General features: G+C 37.0%; 5 protein-coding genes across 9 annotated transcripts; 1 reads left to right on the top strand and 4 right to left on the bottom strand.

The window, feature by feature from the left end:
- Positions 1-237: 237 nt before the first annotated feature.
- LOC125204939 (26S proteasome regulatory subunit 7-like) lies at positions 238-3,917 on the bottom strand. Its single transcript, XM_048103713.1, has 10 exons — positions 3,754-3,917; positions 3,114-3,195; positions 2,933-3,024; positions 2,775-2,852; positions 2,482-2,543; positions 1,842-1,986; positions 1,520-1,738; positions 1,247-1,428; positions 707-882; positions 238-628 (listed from the first exon to the last, which is right to left on the bottom strand). Exons 1-10 carry the CDS (start codon positions 3,838-3,840, stop codon positions 471-473), a joined length of 1,281 nt encoding a protein of 426 aa, XP_047959670.1. The 5' UTR covers positions 3,841-3,917; the 3' UTR covers positions 238-470.
- Positions 3,918-4,754: 837 nt separating this feature from the next.
- LOC125205536 (uncharacterized protein C23H3.12c-like) lies at positions 4,755-8,150 on the bottom strand. Of its 2 annotated transcripts, none has more exons than XM_048104549.1 (8): positions 7,782-8,150; positions 6,720-6,784; positions 6,471-6,569; positions 6,014-6,061; positions 5,659-5,728; positions 5,485-5,556; positions 5,277-5,405; positions 4,755-5,131 (listed from the first exon to the last, which is right to left on the bottom strand). In XM_048104549.1, exons 1-8 carry the CDS (start codon positions 7,974-7,976, stop codon positions 4,988-4,990), a joined length of 822 nt encoding a protein of 273 aa, XP_047960506.1. In that variant the 5' UTR covers positions 7,977-8,150; the 3' UTR covers positions 4,755-4,987. The 2 variants fall into 2 exon arrangements, with proteins under 2 accessions (XP_047960506.1, XP_047960507.1); XM_048104550.1 differs by lacking the exon at positions 7,782-8,150 and adding an exon at positions 7,528-7,590.
- On the bottom strand, positions 7,826-11,877 carry LOC125205535 (O-fucosyltransferase 36-like). Of its 4 annotated transcripts, XR_007173772.1 has the most exons (5): positions 10,362-11,877; positions 10,029-10,278; positions 9,471-9,659; positions 8,736-8,827; positions 7,826-7,944 (listed from the first exon to the last, which is right to left on the bottom strand). XR_007173772.1 is itself a non-coding variant. In XM_048104546.1 (4 exons), exons 1-3 carry the CDS (start codon positions 11,654-11,656, stop codon positions 9,483-9,485), a joined length of 1,722 nt encoding a protein of 573 aa, XP_047960503.1. In that variant the 5' UTR covers positions 11,657-11,877; the 3' UTR covers positions 8,613-8,827; positions 9,471-9,482. The 4 variants fall into 4 exon arrangements, 3 of the variants coding, with proteins under 3 accessions (XP_047960503.1, XP_047960505.1, XP_047960502.1); XM_048104546.1 differs by lacking the exon at positions 7,826-7,944 and having other exon boundaries at positions 8,613-8,827; XM_048104548.1 differs by lacking the exons at positions 7,826-7,944; positions 8,736-8,827 and having other exon boundaries at positions 9,021-9,659; positions 10,362-11,401; positions 11,478-11,589.
- A 2,159-nt stretch (positions 11,878-14,036) lies between these two features.
- Positions 14,037-17,493, bottom strand: LOC125205437. Its single transcript, XM_048104364.1, has 7 exons — positions 17,252-17,493; positions 16,494-16,949; positions 16,364-16,416; positions 15,915-15,952; positions 15,381-15,699; positions 14,948-15,267; positions 14,037-14,779 (listed from the first exon to the last, which is right to left on the bottom strand). Exons 1-7 carry the CDS (start codon positions 17,262-17,264, stop codon positions 14,176-14,178), a joined length of 1,803 nt encoding a protein of 600 aa, XP_047960321.1. The 5' UTR covers positions 17,265-17,493; the 3' UTR covers positions 14,037-14,175.
- Positions 17,494-21,532: 4,039 nt separating this feature from the next.
- On the top strand, positions 21,533-23,201 carry LOC125204685 (RING-H2 finger protein ATL3-like). Its single transcript, XM_048103392.1, has one exon. The coding sequence runs from the start codon at positions 21,978-21,980 to the stop codon at positions 22,827-22,829; it is 852 nt and encodes a 283-aa protein (XP_047959349.1). The 5' UTR covers positions 21,533-21,977; the 3' UTR covers positions 22,830-23,201.
- The last annotated feature ends 127 nt before the right edge of the window (positions 23,202-23,328 follow it).

The raw sequence follows: 23,328 nt of genomic DNA, 5'->3' as shown, positions 1-23,328 counted from the left end.
CGAGTGTACCTGTTTGTGCAAAGAAAGTAAAATTTGTGACTATCTATTTTTCGTAGCTTTGACTAAAGATTGTAAGAATTTTATAACCAAAGCATCTGTTTGGTCAAATAGTTTGTATGAATTAAATAACAGCCAGTAATCAGTATTCACGTTTTGACTTGGATGCCTTATTTGATAGGTTCACTCAAACCATCTAGATATAGGTTGGCTAGAAGGATGGCTGAATAAACTGAATAATGAACAAATCCACAAAATAAATTCACTTTCATTCTGATCAAATTACATTTAAACAAGAAGAGTTCGGTACAGAGTGAGCAGAGATACTAAATGCCAATGTCAACTGAAATAAAAGGTGAATAAAGCCAGAGTTTGCCACTGCGTACCATTTCGAATTGGCAGCCAAGATTGAGACGTATGTCGCTCCAGCTGTGTATCTCGTAGCATACAGAAAGAGTAACGTGATAGAGTGATTAATTGTAAACCATATACTTGGGTGTGGCACTGAATTTCTGATATCCTTTGATGACTTTGTTGACAGCGTCCAGGAAATCTTTCTCGGTGACCGTCTTCCTTCTAGCACGGATAGCGTACATTCCTGCTTCTGTGCACACACTTCTAATGTCGGCACCTGAATGTAGAGAGAGAGCCAGTTAGCATCCCATCAAATTAATTTCAGGTACAATGCAGGCATTAGTTAACATCTTACCAGTAGAATTTGGGCAGAGCCGAGCAAGAAGCTCAAATCGAATGTCCCTCTCACAGTTCATTGTGCGTGTGTGAATCTTGAAGATCTGGGTCCTGCTCTCTAGATCTGGCAGTCCGAATTCGACTTTCCGGTCCAGTCGTCCAGGACGTAAAAGGGCCGGGTCAAGGGTGTCAGGTCTGCATAGAGAGAACATGTTAAATGAATGAAGTGCTTGGAAAATTTATGCAAAGCTCAGTGACCAAAAGCAATCATATTATGTTCAAACACATTGCTTTATTAAAGATTCAGTCAATAATGCATTTAATGTGGCTCTTGTATCCTTAACTTAAGAAAGTAGACAACTCTGGCTTCAAAAATGCATAAATAAGCTAAGCTAGTAAGTACTTGTTATAATTCATCAAATGGAAAAGGGATGATGAACCGGTGTAGGTGCATCTCCTACATATTTGATAGTTATGATCCTACTACTGTGCATGCTAAAAGTGATGCCCACTGTGAAAAAGCTACAAATTAAGGCAAAATACAGTACCAAGTACGAACCTGTTTGTTGCCATAAGAACTTTGATGTTCCCACGAGCATCGAATCCGTCCAGTTGATTCACGATTTCGAGCATGGTGCGTTGAACCTCATTGTCTCCACCAACCCCATCATCAAATCGTGCACCTCCAATGGCATCTACTTCATCAAAAAATACAATACAAGCTTTTTTGGAGCGAGCCATCTGCAGAGGGGAACAGAGAAAAGATACATCAAGTACATTCCAATTAAGATGATAATGTGCAAGGAAAATAGCAAATCAGAGGGTGTGGCACCTGAAATAGTTCACGAACCATGCGAGCTCCCTCACCAACATATTTCTGGACAAGCTCACTACCAATAACACGGATAAAGCATGCATCAGTTCGATTAGCCACAGCTCTTGCTAGCAGAGTTTTGCCAGTTCCAGGAGGACCATAGCACAGAACACCCTTTGGAGGATCAATCCCCAGCTTAACAAACTTTTCAGGGTGAAGCATAGGCAACTCAACCACCTGAGGATAACCGTTAATATTCATAAATTCAGTTCCGGTTGATAAATTAAACCTATAATTATAGGGCATGCCGACAACATTACAGCATCATCACATAACAAACCTCTCTCATCTTTTCAATTTGCTCCTTGCATCCCCCAACATCATTATATGTAACATCTGGCTTTTCCTCCACTGTCATCATTGTAACACTTGGATCAATCTTTGGAGGTAAAGGGATCTGAACTTGATATTTATTCCTGTCCACACTGCAAGAGAACAGGCATTAAACTTCAGATTACGGGCAGCAAAAGAAACAAATAAGAAAACCCCACACGACCAGCAATCAGAATCTCAGGCTTAAGCATGCCGACTCCAGAAAGATAATGTATACAGTTTATCTTCTATATCTGCTTATCAATAAAAAGTAACAACTGTGGATTGGTGAATTCTTTTAGGTCCTAAGCCATCTCACTTTCGCAATGAACAAGATAAGAGGAGAAGACAAATATTCAGGTCCTAAAGGACAGGAATTCTCAGATCACAATATGTTCAGAGTCAATGGATATTCATGCGCTGATTAACCCAATTCTTAGTGGGAGACAGTGAGTTAACATCACACATACAGTTCAGTAAAGAGAAGAATAAACCATGAAAACTCCAACTGTGCAATGCATCAAGACACTTTAGGTCCACAAGAAAAAATGACTGCTACAGATAAACCGATTGCTTGGACAGATGAAAATAAAGATGGAAAATCTCACCCGACACGCATGCCTTCTTCAATATCAGTAGGTGAAACTTTATCACCCAGTCCCACAACAAACTGCAACAGAAAAAACACATGAATCATGATAAACAAGATTAACCACACAACATTAGCAACAAAAGAAAAGTATAAATGTCAATCAAGTACTGCCACTAGTATGAGGTAGGATACAAGAGAGGTTAGATATATGTATAGATAAGGCGGTGTTAACCCATCTCTTCTTATTTTTACAGGAATGAACAATAAAAACATTATTGGGGCAAATCTAAGAATGAGGCAAGAACATACCTTGGCAATCTGCTTGACATTTATAACATATTTAGCATCCTCTGTGTTTGGATTGATAATCTTTGTGCATCGTGCAACCTATACCAAGAGGGGGGGAAAAGCTATATCACAAGTTGTGAGTCTAGAGGGATGTTTAGTAGACATCTAGAAAGTAATACCTGAAGAGGTTGTTCCTCCTGCATCATTTGCTTATCAGATACAAGATCCCACTGACTTGGTGCAGCTAAACCTGTGTCCGATTCCTTAATACCTGTTATGAATTGGAAAACTGCAGATTAGCAACAAAATAGTATACTAACTAGGCACAAAAATGAGAGCGGAAGCAGCACATTTGCATACCACATAAATCATTAATCTTCTTTGCCATCTCCTTGATTTCCTTCTCAGCTTTCTTTATGCTGTTCGAGTAAGGTCCCAAACCCTGCATATACCAACATACAAACAATTTCAATTGCCACACCGAAACATACCATGTGTCCCCATACAAAGCCAGTCGGCGTAACAACTGCTTACACATTAAAAAAAAAACTTTCCCAGTTCAAAATACAGGAATTAGAAATTATTAAGCTCAAAAATAGTAAACAGAAAGTTCTCTAAATTTTCAGCAGATACTAAAAGCACTTGCTAATTGAGCTAAAAATTAGCAAAAAGCAGAAATTTCAGCACATCCCAGTTCAGAACCAAAACCATCTACAATTAGCATACACGAAGCATCATCAATAACATTAAAACTACCTAAGTTCAGTCCGACAATCAGCTAATTAAATTCATGGAAAACTAAACAAATCCAATTTCCACTAAAAACATTCATCAGCTAGATCCTAATTCCCTCAGTCTACAAAAATAAAAAAAGCACGAGTTACAAAGATAAACAGCACCGAATTTCAGCTATTTAATGTCCAGAGACACAAACACACAAGCAATAGAATCCGGTAAATTAGGGCTAATAAACAAAATTGAGAGAAGAGAAAACACTTACATAGGTTTTGAGGAGGGCGATGTCATCCTCATCGAGTGGCTTAGGGTTCTTCTCGTCCTTGATCTCATCCTCTGGATCGTGCGCCATCTCCCCAAATTGTAATCAAATTTTTCTTCTGGTTTTCGGTGAAGTGAAACCTTTCTTGGGGAGAAAGAAGAAGTGAGCAATTTTAAGGAGTGAAAAACAAGTTATTACTATTCGAATTGTATTGTGAAATTAGTAATGGGCCGATTTGCAGGCCTAATAAGATATGGGCCTAGTGTGTCACAAAGCCCAGTTTAGGAAATTCTAGTTTTTTATTTTATTTTTTTATTGTCAAATTTAACACAATCTTTTACTAAATTCATAATCACATACTATGATAGGGATATTATGATAGGGATGTGATCAAATCAATAGTGAAATTCTATCAAAAATGAAAGCAAATTCCAGTTGGATTTTGTGATGCAATCGTTAGCTTAATGTCACGTGTTATCTAATAATGTAGATTATGTAGTCTAATAATGTATTCCCTCCGTTCTATAGTAGTGGAGGCATTTCTTTTCGGCACGGAGATTAAGAAAAAGTTGTGTTAGGTGAGTTATGTAAATGAAGAATAAAATAGGAAATGAAAAAGGTAGAGAGATGTAGAGAGAATAAAGTAAGAGAGAGTAAAGTAGGTGGAAAGAAATGTGTTGACTTTTACCAAAAAACGAAATGACTCTACTACTATGGAACGTACCAAAATGGCAAAATGACTCTACTACTATGGAACGGAGGGAGTACGTTTTTTTGTTTAATAATATAGATTGTGTAGTCTAATAATGTGGCTCGGCTAATAATGTAATGCTTTAAGTGTAATGATTCAAGAGCTAAAATTTGCCTTGATTTTTTACAGAATTTCATTTATTGACGATAGTGCACCCTATGATAATAATAACAATCTTTAAGTGATATTCTTTCATGAACTGAAAATAAGTAAAAAAAATAGTATAAGCATTTGGCAAAAATGGAGTTACATATCTAAAATAACAAATCCATTGCATTTGTCCCAATTTCAGAATTCATGAACCCAGATTATAGTTTATTGCACCATTGCCTTAACTTAATGGGCAATTTTTATTGCTTTTTCTACAAGGGACATATACAGATTTGCTCAAATTCTAACCAGGAAAACAAGGGTAAATAGCAAAGAATTTCTCAAGAATGAATGGAATTCACTAAACTGGAAAGTAGCATCTAACTAAACTGATGGCTAAACAGAATCTCTGTATTTCTTCACATCTGCATCTATCAGGTAGTGTTTCTGGCAAATCTTCGATATCGCGCACTCACTCAGACCATTCTCGCTGTCCTTCTTTTGGATAAGCTTTTCCAGTTCTTCCGACGGCTGAAAAACCTAAGCAAGATAACAAAACATCCCGAGGCAATTAGTTTCTAGCGGAACCTAATAAGCCATGTTACGAACTTTCACACATCAAACTATTGGCTGGCATAAATTTTTATTCCAAGATGTGGAGGTAAGTTGGAAATGATGCTCTTACGAATAGAGAATTCGTCGAATTTCCACTGTTTTTGTCTTGAGTGGAACTATCTTCGGTTTTGGACGTCTGATCAGAAGGATTAGGTCGATAGGAGGCATCAGTGACTAAGTGCATCAGCTTTTCACTTCCCTAAAAGGAAAATGAAAGTCGTAAGCAAATAAAGAAAACGGTTGTGTTTTTGACAAAATGTTTTCTGATGATCCCATACCTGTGATGCTCTCCAGTGAGAATAGGCGCGGAACGAGAGCCAAAAGAATGGGATGTTAGGCAAAGGAAGAACCTGCATATGATTACCAAGATTTGATGAAAAAGGATTGACTTATTGAATAGAGGAAATAGAGCACAAGATAAAATCGAATCATATTTAGGTTCAGTGGCATACCATGAAAACTGATGTCAAAGGCACCATCATGGCTGAGCAGTAGAAGTATTTTGTGTGAATAACCGATCCCCTGGTAATCATGTTTCACATTTTATTCGAATGATAAATGTTTAAGGGGTATGCATTCATTGCCAGAAAGATTAACAACCTAATCAAATAACAGTAAAAAAATGGGGAAGCCGGAAGTCTATAGACGATGAAACCTAGGCACAGAAGCCATGCTACATTTATGATACTCATGCCTTGGCACAATAAAGCCAGAGTACAACATGAGATATAGTGCTACTCTTCAATTAAAAATCGATGATTATGATCAAGCTTGCGAAAATTATCACATAAGATTCAATAAAGTTACCTGAATGCTAGATGTCGGAGTCTTCGACGAACAAGTCTTGGATTCAAACTGCCACGGGTAGACGCAGAGTATAAAGAAAATATATCTCCACAAATCAAATCATGTAACAACTGCATGACATTTTAATCTTCTAATAACTAATTTTGTTTTCCCATAAATTTCTGGTTGCTTGAACTTTTAAATTCTAAAAATTATTCCTAGTTCTATCATTTTGTGAGGTGCATAGCAGTATGCATGCACTAATGAAAATGGGCTTCGCAATATACACCAATATTATGATCTTTCCCCAATGATTTCTCTTGCACAAGATTTCACATGCTGTTCTCCAGCAAGATATGCAGCTCAAAATTTGCATTTTCATTTTATCTTAGATTTTAGGCCGGCTTCAAAATAGGTGGAGAAGAGAGGGGTACTGACTAAAGATGTCATGATCATACATGGAATGGAATCAGATTACCTCGATGGATACACAATATCCACTCTATTAATCTCCTTTGGAATAGATTTAAAGAAGATTTCTGATGGCTTCACACGTGACAATAACTTCACTCCCAACCTACATGTTAGAAAGATCAGCTAAATTTAAACGGTACTGAGAACACATTTTCCCCATTCCACAAACTCTAGCTTAGTGGCTAGTGAGCTGCAAAAATAATTCACAACTCAAAAGAAAAGACCACGAATAATATCATGCATGTAAATATACCCATGAATTTTACTCTTTAAAGTTCCTTGGGGCGCCTTCTCCAGCTTAGTCCAAGCTCCATTCATCTATATATATTACCAATGCTAACAGTTAGATTGACACACTCAAAACCTAGTAACTTTCCAAACATTAATTAATCCATTCACACTTCATATCAAGATACCATTATTGGTACTACTACTTTGTGATGTCAAATATGTTCATCTTAATTTCTTATAGCAACCGATCTTTCATAGTACTATGTGACAAACTTTACACGGAGTATTACTCAATGATAACAACACTATCCAATGGAGAAGAAGGGATGTATTCTAGTAGAAATACATGAACAAAGAAGATAGACATATAAATTGATCAGTAAGATAACAAAACAAAATCAATCAATGACAACTCAGAGAGCCACAACCATAATGCATTATGTGACTGGTTTCATATGATATTACTGTTACTTATCACTCACCACTCACCAGTGAGATCATTCACCAAAAAACAATTCATGCAATCAATCAAAATCACACGAACCTTCTCAATGATAACAACACTATCCAACGGAGTATTACTCAATGATAACAACACTATCCAACGGAGAAGAAGCAATGTATTCTAGTTGAAATACATGAACAAAGAAGATAGACATACACTGATCAGTAAGATAACACAAAATCAATCAATAACAACTCAGAGAGCCACAACCATAATGCATTATGTGACTGGTTTCATATGATAACACTGTCACTTATCACTCACCACTCACCAGTGAGATCATTCACCAAAAACAATTCATGCAATCAATCAAAATCACACGAACCTTCTCCTTATACATTTCCAGCCAAATGCAATATCAGTACTGAATTTTCACATTAGTCGCCCAAAAATCCCTAGAAACACCAAATGCACAATAAACTACGCAGCACAAAGCAACAGCGACGGTATATCCACTTAAACAAGTGTAAATCATCGCAAGTGACAAAATCATTTACCACTAAACCGTTCCGCACGAATCAAGATGAAGATAAAACAAAATGCAACCGATCAGAAACAAACAAAATCCAACATCAAGACCTTGTTTGCGAAGAAATCAACGGCGAGCTCGACTTTCGAGTCCTCGGATGGCTTATCGCTGGAGAGTTTGCTCCAGAGCTCCTTCACCGTCGACGGAGCGGTGGATGGCTGAGCGGCGGCCGCAGAAGGATCAATCGATCGGCTGAAACACCAATTCCTCCCTCTGATCGGAAACACCACAACTTTAGCCCTCATTTTGTTAAAAAAAATAAATTAAAATCGCTGAAATTGGAGCTATTTGTGTTTGAGAAGAGATTCACGGTGAGGGAACGTTGTTTTCGGAAATTCGAGACGAAGAACTGATTCCTATTAGAGAAATGAAATCTGAGAGCGAAAATGTTTGCAAATTTACAAAATTCAGCGGCGGCGGTTGTTGAGTGCTTAATTTTCTACATTTTTGCATATGTTAAACGTGACCGAACCGAAAATGTTGAATCTCGGTTAACCGACAATCGAAAATTTTCGGTTATTGGTTCAGTTCGGTTCCGGTAGCAAGGCATTGATCGGTTATCGGTTCGGTTCCGATGGTTAGAACCGAGAGAACCGATTAATTTCATGTTTATATATTTATTTTTATTAAAAACCGAGAGAACCGATCATATTTATGAACCGCAATTTTTTTTTTTAACTTCAGTTCAGGTTCGGTTAACCGAGGAACCGAACCGAGGCCAATGTGGTTTCAATTTGGTGCTTCAATTTCGGTTAACCGGATATTCGGTTCGGTTAGAACCGAACCGATCGAATACCCTGTGCTAATTATATTCAAGATTCATATTTGTGGTTATAAACTTATTTGAGTTCAATTTAATTCTTTAAAAATAATCAAATATAAACATAATTTGCTAGTAAGATTAAAAATTCAATTGAAGTTTTTTATGAATGTGTACATAAATCGAGTAGTAAATATGCCTATACAATTCAAAACAGTTAAATCAAAGGGAATCAACAATGCACCGGGAAAAGGGTTCGCAAACGAAAGACGAGACTTCCCAGCAGCGAGACGTGATCGTGGCCGAGGAAGCTCGTAAACGAGAGTCAACAGCTCGCTGTGAAGGGAAAACGTCACAAATTGTGATAGTGTGTCCAACCCAAAATTACCAAAATCAAAACATACCGAACTTTCGAATCAAACCATACTCAGACAGTTCTAGTTATAATCGATGAATTCTTCACACATACGAACCACATGTAGATAGACGATAAATGCATCATCGAACGAAATTGATCAAGTCTCGCATCGACAAGAAAACATAGTGACAAAGGAACTTCAAAATTTGGTTCAGAGATAGTTCACAAGGGATATTCAACATTTTCTCTAATGTACATAAGTAGACCTAACCTAAAGATTAAATGGCACTGTATACAACAAACAGACTCCTACTAAGGCTAACTTTTATGGAGAACAAAACTGCATAGCAAGTAGAAATTTATGGCTGAAGCTCTTATTACATTTATGGAACAATATAAATCAGGTAAGATCACATTTACACTCAGTGTCCAAATAAATATAGCCGTCCCGTCCGTCACCCTCAGCTTCCCATGGTAGCATATTCAACGGATTCCACGAAAATAAATAAAGATTCAGCAGTTTAAGCTATTAGATTAGTAGAGTCGACTCAATTTTGAAGGATTGGCATGTCAAACAGTAAAAGAGAGCAGAAGAATCTTCACAGGGAGAGATGGATGTACAAGATTCGAGATTCACTCATCTTCTGCAATGAAGTTTGGAAGCTCGCCCTGGCACAAGTACTCGTCACATTGTGATGATGATCCCCAGTCCTTGCGGAGGCGTAGAATATCATCGGTGAAAGTGGATCCAGAAGATCCAATGAAGACGGAAGAAAGAGCGCAAATAGTCTTGTCCAGCATCGCCTCAACCTTCACACATTTGAGAATTACAGTGTTGGGTAAATTTATTCAAATAGTAGTATCCAAAAGTCTCTGATATCTCACTAATCACTCCAAAGTTGGGTTTGATAATCTAAGTATCCTCCAAATCTATCAATTCTATCAATCTTATCTATCCTATCGACCAAAACGAAATTCCACCCCCTAGACAACGCCATGCATAACCAAGAAGATGTAAAGCTAGTTCTTAGTATGTATAGATTCAAGATCAAGTGTCTATTTTTTATTCTTAAGAGTGAAACAATTGTTTGAAACCAGACCCAAACAGTGATAGACTCATAGAAGCAACAAAATGGAATGAAATAAGATTAGAGAAACCAGAAAAAAAGGTAAGCCCACCTGAGAATCTCCCTCAAGTCCGTGTCTGTACAATAAAGCATCCCACTTTTCAGCTGAATTACGAGCTGGTCTCCGAACAAGTGGTACAGTCTTCCCATTCAAGACAACAAGTGATTGAAGTAAACCAGTTTCACTTTCTGCAGCATCGGTAGATAGATATATTACTGGAGTACTAGCCCTCTCAACAACTCGATTGATGCACTCTGCAGCTTGCGGAACAGGATAAAAGCAGCTCGGTTGTTTGGCATTGCTGAGAAACCATTGAGAAATTCATGTCACATAGAATCACTAACTAACATGTAACAATGCCTGAAAAGATAGCGTAAAAAGTACCAGAATTTCAAGAAGCCGTGGCGCCTGAAATGAAGAGCCACGAAGTCTTTCCCCAAGAACGTCTGTATGAAACGTTGAGCAGTAAGCAAAATAAGCCTACTAGGCTCAATCAAAGTCTTGCATTTATGTGCAATCGGACCTCCTGGCTGCATCACCCACTCTCTCTCAACATCAGCAAAGAACACATCTCCGATTGCAATGACATCACTGTCTGAAGAAAACTTTGCCAAAACATCCTCAACAGTCCTCTGATTTGGCTTCTTAACATCCTCCTTCCAAACAGCCTCAACCTTACTCAAAGAGACCCCCGACCCCTTCAACTTCTTCACACGCTCATCATCCATAAAGCACGGCTGTGGCAACGAGAAATAACACATAAACTTGTCAATATGCAAATGGTTCTTCTTGCTCTCTGCAAACTCTTCAAAGGTCACCACAACTTTCCTCCCCAAGCACTTATTAATGTGATCAATATCCAACACCCGATGGAACTCATAGTCCACCTTTGAACTTGGGATCACCAAAACCCGATTCAACAAAGCCGCAAAGAACATATGCTTCTCCAAACAAATCAAATGGTTTGACATTTGGCCTGACACACAAATAGCAAACAAATACTTGTTCGGTTTAGGATTCCACTCTATCGTCTTCCTATCAGCCAATCTCTGATCCACCTTCTTGCACCTAGTCCAGTCAGACAAACTCGAATCCGAGTAATTTGCAGACAAATCCACAGAAGCCTCACTCTCATGACCTGACAAAAGAGTCCCCTGAATTTGCCTATTCAACGAAATTTGCCCAAAAACTCGCGATTTAAAGTCCTCCAACACGCTATCATCACTACCAGAGTTCAAATTCACTGAGCCACTACCATTTACCAAGCTAAAATTCGATCCACCAACCACTGTAGTATAATTCCACATCTTAACAAGCTCAATTTCCTGCTGCTTAAGCAAATACAAAGCACGCAGCTCAGATTCACGCATTCGATTCACCACAAGACCACCACCCCCAATATCCCTAACCGACGGCACTCGCATCTGGAACACGCTCTTCAAATCGGTAGTCAAATACACAATCAAAATCACCAGGGGCAGAAAAATCGCGAGAATGTACCTCTTATTGAACCTTCGCGCGGCGCCGGAGACTCTGCCCCTCAATTCGTCTTCGATTCGGAAAGCCGAGCGGTGATTGTGGCGATCGGGCGACTTTACGGCGTCGTTCTGGTTCCGCCTCGCATTTTGCGAAATCAGATTCTCCCGATCCCCCTCCTCATCCGATAGCTCCCTCTCCATCACACTAATTCACGCACTGGGCGTGAAATCGAGGAAATGCGGCTGTAGAAGTAGCAATTAGGCTTGTATGCTTATTCTCTCCGGTAATAGACGTATCGTTTTTGTGTGAGAGAGGGAGAGGGAGATTAAGGCGTGTTTGGTTGGAAGGGAAGAGTGAGAAGCCACAGCTAACTCTGTATAACTGGTTGATCGGAGAAGAAGATCGTCGGTGGAAAGTGACCTGCAACCGTCTCAGCCAGCTGCAACATTACCCGTTTTATATGGGCTTTGTTTACATTTATCGGCCCAAAACTTTTATTGGGCCCGGCTCATATTTTTTAAGACTATCGGCCCATTACCGAATTTATTATGTGTTTAAAAAGTGACTAGTTTTTAATAAGGCAAATTGTGGTTTGGGTTTTTCCGTTAATTTTAATTATTGCATGAAAAGTCATGAATTTTATCGGACTGTGTAAATTTCACATCTGATCCGATTCGATAGATTTTTGACACAAACTTATCCTACGTGGCGCACCGAAGGCGTGATTTGACAAAACTCCACTAATTATAATTGTTTCTCTTGTATCTTTGCAATCTTTGACCTGGATTTATCACAAACACATAAGTAATACAAATGAAAACATACAAATTGAATTCAGCATACAAATCGACATAAACATACAAATCGAATTCAGCATAAAAGTAGCATTAGTTCCACGATTCGAATTGAACCCTAAATTTGGCATTTGCCAAGTCACGCCTCCAGCGTGCCAAGTAGGATAAGTTTGTGTTGGAAATCTATCGAGTCGGATAGGACGTGAATTTTACACAGTCTAATAAAGTTCATGACTTTACATACAATATTTAAAATTCACGGTAAAAACCAAACTATTTTGAAAATAAATAAATTTAGAGGCAATTTGTCCGACATCATGAATTCTGGTTGGTATTTTTGCACAAACTTAAAATTTATAGACTTAAACATTGTAGTGACTAGTGAATTAGGCACGAAAATTCACTGTCAGACATATATTTATGAATTTTATCACCAAAATTAATATGTTTAACTAAATTTGTAAAAGAGAAAAACCATGACATAATCATGGATATCGGTGGGATTGCCATGTGGCAGTTTTCAATATTCCAGATGTCTCTAGACCAGACTACTTAGTTCTCTTGTGTATTTATGATTGTTTTCCCACTCTATCATGCAACTAATTAGTTGAATTCAAGGCGAAAATATGTTGGGAATAACCAAGGCGCTGAGCAGAAACCACGGCGGAGCTGCCGTGTTCCGCCTCGGGCAGCGGTGGATGGTTGGCAAAGCGGCCAACCGCGCTGCCGTCCATGGCACTAAGCTCCCGGTGCCTAATGCGATTCCGGTGAGTTTTTTTGCCCTTCAGTTTTATCAGCTCATAAATCCAAATTTCTTTATACCTTTGGCTTTGGAGCTAATTATAATAATTTTCTTGAAATAGAAGTTTATAGTTAAATTGAACGTGAGTATATTAATTTTATACTCTCTCCGTCCCAGATTAAGATTACTTTTTGCTATAAAAGTCCATCAGTTTAAGATTAGAATTTTTCATATTTAATCATACAATTTTACTTACCTCATTGTTTATCAAAATTACATCAAAATGTCATTATCTACATAAAAATAAACCAAAATAAAAATAAAAAACTTAACCTACCCCAAAAAGTCAAGAGGGAACTACATTCAAACAACTCACTTCATTTATTACACACTCTACTATCTCACTTCATTTATTACACACTTCAACTCTTTCTTAAAATCTGGTGACTCATAATCTGGGACGGATAGAGTAATAAAATATGAGTAGAATATATCAATAGAATGTGGATCTATTTACCATTAGTAGTAAAATTGAATTGAGGTTTTTATTGGCCGGTGGATCAAACTGGCAAAATGAGACTTTTATTGCCGAACAGGTACTGGCAAAATGAGATTTTTATTGTCGAACAGGTACGGTATTTATTGGTGGAAAGAGGAAGTATTTAACTCTGGTTTAATGGATGACATAAATGGTGTTCAAATTATTTGAATTCAAATAATTTGATTAAGCTTTTGTGTACCATTCCTTAATTAATTTGCATTGCATATTTCATACTAGTAATCATAGTAAGCTTTTGCAGGACAAGGAATTGGATATGGAGATCCACCAATCTATAGAAGAAAAGACAAGAAAGAGAAGGGAGATAGAAAATACAGTTGATTCCCATCTCAAAAACTGGCCACTTCTCTACTTTGAACAAGTAGTGTGCTCTAAGTAAAGAGCATGTGACATTTGTTACATTTCTTGTCTCCAAATAATCTTCATCACATGTATAAATATAATCCCATCAATGTAATGATATTTTGACACTTGAAACATGAAGATGGAATGAATCAGATTCATGGCTTTTACTGAGATTTAAGTATGATTCTTGGACATCAAAACCTAGTATTGGACACTCTATACTTCCTAGCACAAATGTATAGAAACTATGCATGAATTCTAAAACTTGCTAGAACTAACCTAGGCTGCTTCTTCCTCTTCGACTTCAACGAGCCTCCCACGAACCCATTTCTTGGTCACGTTCGCCTCTCTCTTAGCCACCTTTTCATCCTCCGGCTCCAGCCGGTTGACGACCGGAGTTTGTTTATGAGCTGAGATCCCGTTAGGGTTTGGTTTATTATCAGCGCAGGTCGAACCAGAGCCGTTGATCATGCCATCCAACACTGATGAGATACAGCCATTGGACCCGGTTGCTTCTGTTTCAAGAGGGTAAGGACTCGAGCCGTTGCTGTTGCCGTTGATGAAATCTGCGAAAATGAACTCATCGAAACTGAAGCTGTCGGATTCTTCAAGATCTTCGGAGATGCTGTGGACCCCGTTTACTTTCATTGGCTCTATGAGTTCCAAATTTTGCTCGTCTGCATACGTTTCGTTTTCAAGATTTTGAATTCCATTCTCGTCTTCAACGGATGCTGTTGCATCTTCGCTTTCTATTGATTCGATGAGCTTATGTGCTTCCGCGATCAGCATCCGGCTTTCCATCAAAGAGGCGTGCGCGAGAGGGCTCGTCTTAGCAGCTATTTCAAGCGCCTTGGCTGCCTTCTCAGCTTCTGCAATCAACGACCTGCGTATACATATATGCACACACAGAGAGGATCAAATGAGAATAGGTTTATTATACAAACACATAAAATCAATTAACCTAACATAAACAAATAGAAGTATTATCTACAACCACATATAAATTCCAGAAATCAAATAGAAGCAATCGACTATGGATATAAGAACTTACTTGGCCTTCATGACGGCTTCAGTTTTCGGGTCGTCAACAGCAGCAGCTCTCTTGGCTCGAATGTTTTTCAGCATCTCCAGTTTGGTGCTTGCCAGTGGGTCCTTGTATGATGGTGCTTTGCTTCTCTTTGCTCTAATTCGTTGGTTTACGCTTTTCGTCTTGCGAGTATCATTGTTCTCGTCTTTGTCATTGTCTTTGTCTTTACGACCTCTGTTTTGAGTCTGTCTCTCACCAGGAGGTTTTCTCTTACGCTTCCATTCTGTCCCCTCTGGTATGCCATGATATTTCGCTAGACCAGAGTAAACCCGAGTCCGGTATTCCTAATTTATACGAGAAACGTAAATGCAAGATTCAGATGCTGGCTTAGGACATGCAGTAAAACATATAGAAACTTTAGAAAACAGAAGTTCGATGGAAGGAACAGAGATCTTACGGGATCAGCCCATTTTGCAGCTATGGCCTCTGATATCTTCCTCTTCTGCTCTGCTGATTTGGGCGCTCTCTTGCTTCCCTTCAGTCTAGGCATGCTTCTTCTTTTTTCAACACTCTGCTGCCATTCCTGCTGGAGCTCTTTATCCAAGATCTTGTACGAGTCCCATTGCAATTGTTCCTCGCCTTGAAGACCCTTCCGGGCAGTCTCTGCAATTAGATTTTGCCAGCTGTAGTAGCAAGTATCCTGGACCATCAATTTCTTACGGCGTTTCTCCCACCCAAGTCGGACACCAGCTCCAATTTTCAACCTCGTCTTTTCACTGCACGGATGCAGAAAAACAGTGATCTCCAAAGCCAATGAAGACATACAAATGAGATCAGTTTCCTTAAATCTATCAAATGCAGCCCAAATCATGTGAACTCTAGCATAAACACCTAAGGCACTCATTTTCATAGCCTAAAGGAAAACAAGTAAAAATAGTGGCTAAAATGCCAGACCAAAGAATGTGCGAAATATACGGGAAAATTAGCCTACCTTTGAGCATGCCCCAGGTTAATCAGTTTGGCTTTAACCTACATTGTCATAAATCATTAGAACGTCAGAAATCAATACATAACTTAATGATAGAACTGATAAGTGGAATAGATGAAGCTAACAATGAAAGAGAAGGCCTTACCAAAAGAGATGCAACAGAAAGCAATAACGCAGTGATCAAGAACTAGATTATACTCCATTAGACAACAATTAAACAACATCAACATGATGTTTTAAAACTGCTAGGCCTTTAGATTTATATTTGATTCAAGACAACTTCCAAGTCTATTCAGAAAGAGATACAAACAAATATACCAAATTATCACCAATCATATAAAATTTAGTTAGAAAGTTTATTTAACTATGATACCACGAAATTGGTTCTCCTATTTTCTCGTTCCTATATTGATGTTTTCACAGAACTATCTCAGTTTCTTACATGACATCACCTTAGGATTTTGCATTGCCAGCCTTGTTCTTTCTTTTATCCGCCTCAAGGTTTCTGCACATAAACAACAATTTAAAACATTGCTCGATTCATTAATATGATTCACTTAATAATGCCGAGCATTGCATCACCTGGGCTGTGCTTCCTGCCTTTGTTCCACGGCGTATTCCCTTTATTCGCTTTGGAAATCCTCATCCGTCTCAACCTCTCCCTCTCGTCCACGTCTGTTGAGTCTTCACTTGAAGATTGTGGCGGTTCAATTTCAGTGGAATTCGACCTCACTGAATCAACATCCATCATCAACACATTCTGAAGCCTCTTCACCCCTCCACTTTTGCAAGTTACACTCGCAATTTCAAGCGTACCAACGGCCTTTATCGTCAGCCTACCCCGCCATACCCCGGCTCTCCCCGAGGTGAAGCCCCCACCAAATTTTCCTCCATTACAAAAGCCCCTCCCCGAAAATGTGGATGCCAATACCAATCTCCTATCATTCCCAACTACAACTCTCTTACCAAGATCGAATTCCGGCCTAAATGCTATTATATTGTTGAGGAAACAAGAGCAAGGCTGTGAAATAGCAATATCTGCAACACAAACACAGAGACAAAAAAACATTCCACTTTTCAAATTCATTCAGGCAATTACACAAACAGTTGTAAATCACCAAAACAAAAGCATTGTAAATCAACAATTATATTGTTGAGGAAACAAGAGCAAGGCTGTGAAATAGCAATATCTGTGACACAAAACACAAAAAAACACTCAACGTTTTCAAATTCATTCAGGCAATTACACAAACAGTTGTGAATCACCAAAACAAAAGCATTGCAAAACCCTCACAGCTGCACAAGCACAATAAAGTAGGGGTTTTTTCGAGGTAATTCACCTAATAAAGGCATGGGGAGCTCATTAAGTCGGGAATCCAAGCTCACTGTTCAGGTACAGCCACAAATCGCCGCCGGTTGATGGAATTCCATGCAATAACTTCAAAAATCGGAAAAGCAGAGTGGAATTCGGATTAATCCGGAAGAGAATTCGAGAATTGATAGAGAAAGGAAGTGAAATGTGATAAAACGGAGGAGCGAAGTGAGAGCCACACACAGATTGTTTTGGTGTGGGAGACCGCCGGTGGATAATGATAATATATTTTTACATTTTTATTATTTGTTTTTTCTACAAAATTTTAGTATTTTCTTTTACATTTACCTATGTTTATTTGACGACGTCGTATTAAGATTATGGTTTACTTAATTTTTTTTTTTTTTTTAACCACATGTAAGATTATGGTTTACAAGTCTCTCCGCGGATGGCAGGGTTTGAAGTCGTGACCTCAAGGTCACCACAGCTCCGCTGCCAACTGCGCTACGTCCCGTTGGTTTTTACTTATTGTTTTTGCTATTACTTATGTGATTGTTTCTACACTATTACTTCATTGTTGGCCAATATTAAGCTCTAAGCAAATTTTATCAAAAAAAATTTACTATACTTGATAGAATTGGTGGTTTTTTTAATCAAATTATAGGGTATGCATATATTTTTGTTCTTTCGAGTTGATTTTTATGAAGAAATTGTTAGTATTGGTCATAATTGAAATACAATCACAAAATATATAAACAATAATTTGTTTGTAATTAATACTATGAATAACTTATTTAAGGTTATAAGGTCAAAAGTAAAAAAAAATTATTAAATAAGGTTGTACTCTACCCACTAAAAAGGAATTATTGCAATGTAGTATACTTTTAAAATTAAAACTGAAAAATTAATGGGCTTTTTTCACAATGTTTTAAATTGGGCTTGAACCTAGGAGACATGGTTAATTGGGTCTAGTTTGGAGCAAATAAATCATTTTTCTACTATTTTTGATTGGACATAATTATATTTATATGTGTCCAAATTGAGAGGGTGAAGACAATAATATACGAATAAAAATCGTGAAAAAAGTATAATGCCAAAAAACTTTACAACACAACATCAATCGATTAATTTGGTTGTCACTTGTCCCATGTAGAGATACACATTAATTTTGTCTAAACATTAAAAATTTAAAACCAACATACCATCATTAATTCTTTTACAAATATAATTTCTTCAATAATGCTTATTGCCAACACTCTAATTAATGCTTAATGCTTAATGTCACTTGTCCCGTGAAGACAATAAATGCTTATCCGAATTTTTTAAGTTTTGGTTTATAGTTTCGATTTCGATTCCGTTTCGATTATAATTGACAAGGTCAATTATCAATAACAAGATTCGTTTAACTGAAGTATGAGTTTTATTGGCCATGTTAAGTAAAAAATTGAACATCATACTAGTCAATTTTGATCGAGTAGTAAATACAGATTTTATCGAAGAAAGTTGTGAATACGACTAGCACAATTTTGCTATAGTTTATCCTCAAACACCAACAAAAGTCATCGAATTGCACCTTAAAAATGTTTGGTCCTAATATGGTCGATTAAGTGCATGTACCACTTGAACAAATCTTGTATTAATAGGAATGAAAAGAGTAACATTTTACTCGACATTACTTTTAGTGTTGCCTAATAGTACTAGTACTACTAGTATTGAAAGTAAATTCATGAATTGGGCTATAATTGATTTTTTTTTTTTTCCAAAATTGTTATATTTGAAAGCTTTTTCGGTGTGCCACATTTATTATAGTTAAATCGTAGAGTGGAACAATACCTAGGAGTCAAAATGAAAAAAAAAAAAAAAAAAAAAGAGAATGCTATGATTTTGTCCCAACTACATACACTAAATATGTCATAATTATCGTCGCAAAACCATGGCTTAAGATTTAATCATTACATCTTGTGGGCTGGCTTTCACCCTTGTCGACAAAATTGACTTTATACAATGTGACAACATTGTATTATTTCATAATATGTGATCGATTTTCTTATTACATTTTCATATTAAATTCAATGTTTCTTTTAACTTCAATGTAGGATATAATAGTCGTAATAAAATATTTTTATAGATAAATTAAATAGTTTTACTAATTAACTAATCAATAAATCAATTTTTATTTAAATTTAATTGTGCCAATTAATATAATGGCATTACTCTTTAAAAAGTGGCTATTATATTAACAATATAAATTTAAACCAGCAGTACTTATTAACTAACAACAATACATAGACACTTTAGAATATAAATAGCGAAATCAACATAACAAAAAAACGGTATAACTAAAATAATACAGTAACATAAAACACGCGAAACATACACAAGAAAATAAGAGCAAATGTGCAACATCAACACACACACATTCTGGTATTATCTGTCAATCTCATCCATCGTAGAGCAGCACTCGTTTTACAACCGCTTCAAACCAAATAATTGTTCCAAACAACAATTATAACACACGATCACACACAATGTGGCCTTTTAATTGAAAAATAATGAATTCGAATAATGATATTGATATAATAATTAAAAATTTCAATCTAATTTAAAAAATTAAACTAAATTAGTATGTATACCATCCGTAGCCCTATTTCAAAATTTGAAAGGTGGATCATTTTTAACTATTATAATCCTATCCACATCTATTCGTCCCATAATTAATCACAGATCTTGTCGCATGTTCCTATTCAAACTTAAATAATTAGGCTATGGACTAGGCTACTTAAACGTATATTAAATTCAAATCGTAATCAAGTAAAGAGTAAGTAAAAAATATGATATGATTATATCTAATTAGGAGGGAAAATCATTTCATATTCATCATTTTGTCCTAATATGGTTTAATAAATTTCAAGAATTCATATATACGCACCACTTTTGACTTTTTTGTCTACCTTACCTAAGTTAGGAGAAATATTTCTTTCGGTGGGAGAAAATAAAATCAAACTTTTGGAAAGTTTGTTGACCAAAAATCCTAAATTATGGGGGAAATGATAGGTAAATGGCTGAATATGTTGAGACCATGATCAAAATCATTTTTTTAATGTCTAATATCAATAATTATTTGAATCAAAATTAAGTTTTCAAGAGGATAGGTTAGGTAAAAATGGGTTTAATTCGAACTCAATAGGTTTAAATAACAATAAAATTATACTCCATCTACATTATAACAATAAGTTTTTAATTGTTCTATTTAATAATTTATCTATATTTTAAATTTTGATATAAATAATTCTATTTTTAAAAATATGTCAACATCTTGGCAAATTCAAAAATTGAGTGGTTGAACAATGCAAAAGCCAAAAGGAAATGCTTATCGTTATCAAATTTGGCTAGATTAGTTATCAACAAACTTCTTGATCTTTACTAATAACAAGATAATTAATCTCAATTTATGTCTAATGAACCATGCATAAGTCAAGACTCATCATCATAATGGAAAATTGCCATTTTGATGAAAATAACTTTATTTCGAATTTATTATCTTTAATTGACATCTCCACAAATATTTTTTCAATCACTTCTGTTTTTTATTTATTTATTGAGTTATGCCAACCTTAGCTTTAGTACTATTTTCTGTATTTTATATGGTGCTCTAAGTATTCGACTGCTCAACATTAAATCGATATTATTTGATATTAAATCCCTTATAATAAAAATAAAACTCGATTTTATTGTATTCAACCAATAAAAACCAAACTAGCACCCCAATATATATTCTATATTATCACTTTGAACGCATGATGGGATGCGTGCTGCGTGCATATGAATATATTGATTTGAAGTAATAAATGTACATGTGATAAAACCCATAAATTTATTGTAAATTTAATATTATTGGATAAAAAAAATCCATAATCTTATCCCAAATCATCCACATACATCTCACATATACTTAGTAATTAGTAATTACTCCTTCCATCTCATCTAAAATTGACACATTTTTTTTACCTATCTTACAATAGTAGTAATAAATAGTTAAAGCGAAGATAAAGTAAAATCAGATAGAATAATATAGAATAGGCTCTCTTCTATATTACTTTTATTTTCTCTTTTATTTTATTTTCTATTTAACATTAACTATTTATTACTATTATTTTCTCAAAATATATGCCAAAAAGAAGAATATCATCTTAACTAATTACCAAATTGTTCAAAAAATTAATATGAGTAAATAGGAGTAATACACATATCCTCTTCCTATATCACTTCAATTGGAAATTTAGAATCATTCTTCAAATTGCAGTTGGTCTTTGGCCCCTATTCTAGGCGCCTATCTCTCTCTCTCTCTTTGCCTCACACCATTTCATCACCTTCACTACTTCCATAGCCAGCTTCTTTTTATTCTATGCATTTAGAATCCAATCACATTCCTCAAAAGATCACATTTTCCAGTAGCAAAATATCACATTTTTTCACTTAATTGGATTTTCAAACTTCATCTTCAAATTCTAGCCCCCTTTTCACCCTCTTTGAACCTCAAGAGCTCATCTCAATTTCAAGAATCACTCCCCTCAGCCGTTTGAAGGAGCCCTTTTGAGTTCTTGAATCACTTCACAAAAAGATTCAATCTTTCAAGAAACCCATTTCATTTCTCTCATCACATCACGAAAAAGATTCAATCTTTCAAGAAACCCATTTCATTTCTCTCATCGCATCGCAAAAAAGATTCAATCTTGGCCCAATTCTTGAGAAAAATGGGCGACGCGGCGGAGAGAAGCGGCGGCAGATTCGGAGACACGGGAGTGATAGAGCTGACAGGGAAGATACTGGTGGTGGCGATCGTCCTCCTCTTCTTCGTCGTGGTGTTCGTCTTCTGCCTCCACCTCTACGCCAAGTGGTTCTGGTACCGCCGCCAAGAAACCAGCACAGCCACCGCCACGAGGCGGCGCCGCCGCCTCGAGTTCCCCCACGACGCTCCGCCGCCGCCCTCCGCCCTCCGCCGCGGATTGGACCCTTCCCTCCTCAAAACCATACCCATCACAATGTTCGATCCAAAGGAGTTCAAAGAGGGGCTGGAATGCGCTGTGTGTCTGTGTGAAGTCTCTGAGGGGGAAAAGGCAAGACTTTTGCCCAAATGCAACCATGGATTCCATGTTGATTGCATTGACATGTGGTTCCAATCGCATTCCACCTGCCCCCTCTGTCGAAACCCCGTGGCGAGCTCCTCGGATTTCGCCACGGGTGATGCTGAGGAGGGTGTGATTCAAGCTCCGGCGGTGGAGGATTCGGTTGTTGTTGCAATTGAGATACCTAATTTCCCAACCAATGTGTTGATTTGGGGGAATGAGACTCAAGTTAGCACCTTTGGCCCTTGTGCTGAAGAGGGCCATCAAGGCAATGCAGAGACCTCGAGCTCATCATCACCGTCGTCGTTGTCTTCGTCTTCAGTGGCTTCCACGAGTAGTGGGTCTGAGGAAGACGAGCAGAAATCCGCAGTCCCAACGAGGCTGAGGTCGTTGAAGAGGCTGCTTAGTGGCAGTAGAAGGGTGAATCCTTCTAGTCCTAGAATTCTTGATCTTGAACAAGGAGTTAGAGGGTTGAGTTGATTGATATATGGTTCAAGAAATGAGCTTTGATTTGGTTTTATGATCAAATTGGAGATTGAGGCTTCACTATTTGATTGATTGAGACGATTATGGTTCAAAACTTTTGAGCTATGATTTGCTTAGAATGATGGAGAGGTGGTGAGATGGATAATTTGTTCTATTTCCTTTGATTCTTGAAGCATATGAATTGGAATATGCTAAAATTGTTGTATAAATGTATAGGTTGGCTTCTCTGTTTGAGGGAGGAGATGTTGCCTCATCCTCTTAACAGAAGAGTGTTTGGATAGAAATCTTGTCAATGTAATAGCTATCTATGTATTCAAAGAGCTTATTATATCTATCAAGATTATCCAAGTTTGATTCTTTGCCTCATCTTTGATATCCTCATCTCCTTTTCTCATTCTATATTGTTAGAGATTGGTACATATTTCAGAACAATAATTTTTCTTACCACATGCTAACCCATAGTGCAGTAGCCCCGTCCCAACGAAAGGAATAA

The sequence above is a fragment of the Salvia hispanica genome, chromosome 2, assembly GCF_023119035.1.
Source record: "Salvia hispanica cultivar TCC Black 2014 chromosome 2, UniMelb_Shisp_WGS_1.0, whole genome shotgun sequence".
Taxonomy (NCBI): domain Eukaryota; kingdom Viridiplantae; phylum Streptophyta; class Magnoliopsida; order Lamiales; family Lamiaceae; genus Salvia; species Salvia hispanica.
This window is presented reverse-complemented; position numbering and strand designations above follow the sequence as displayed.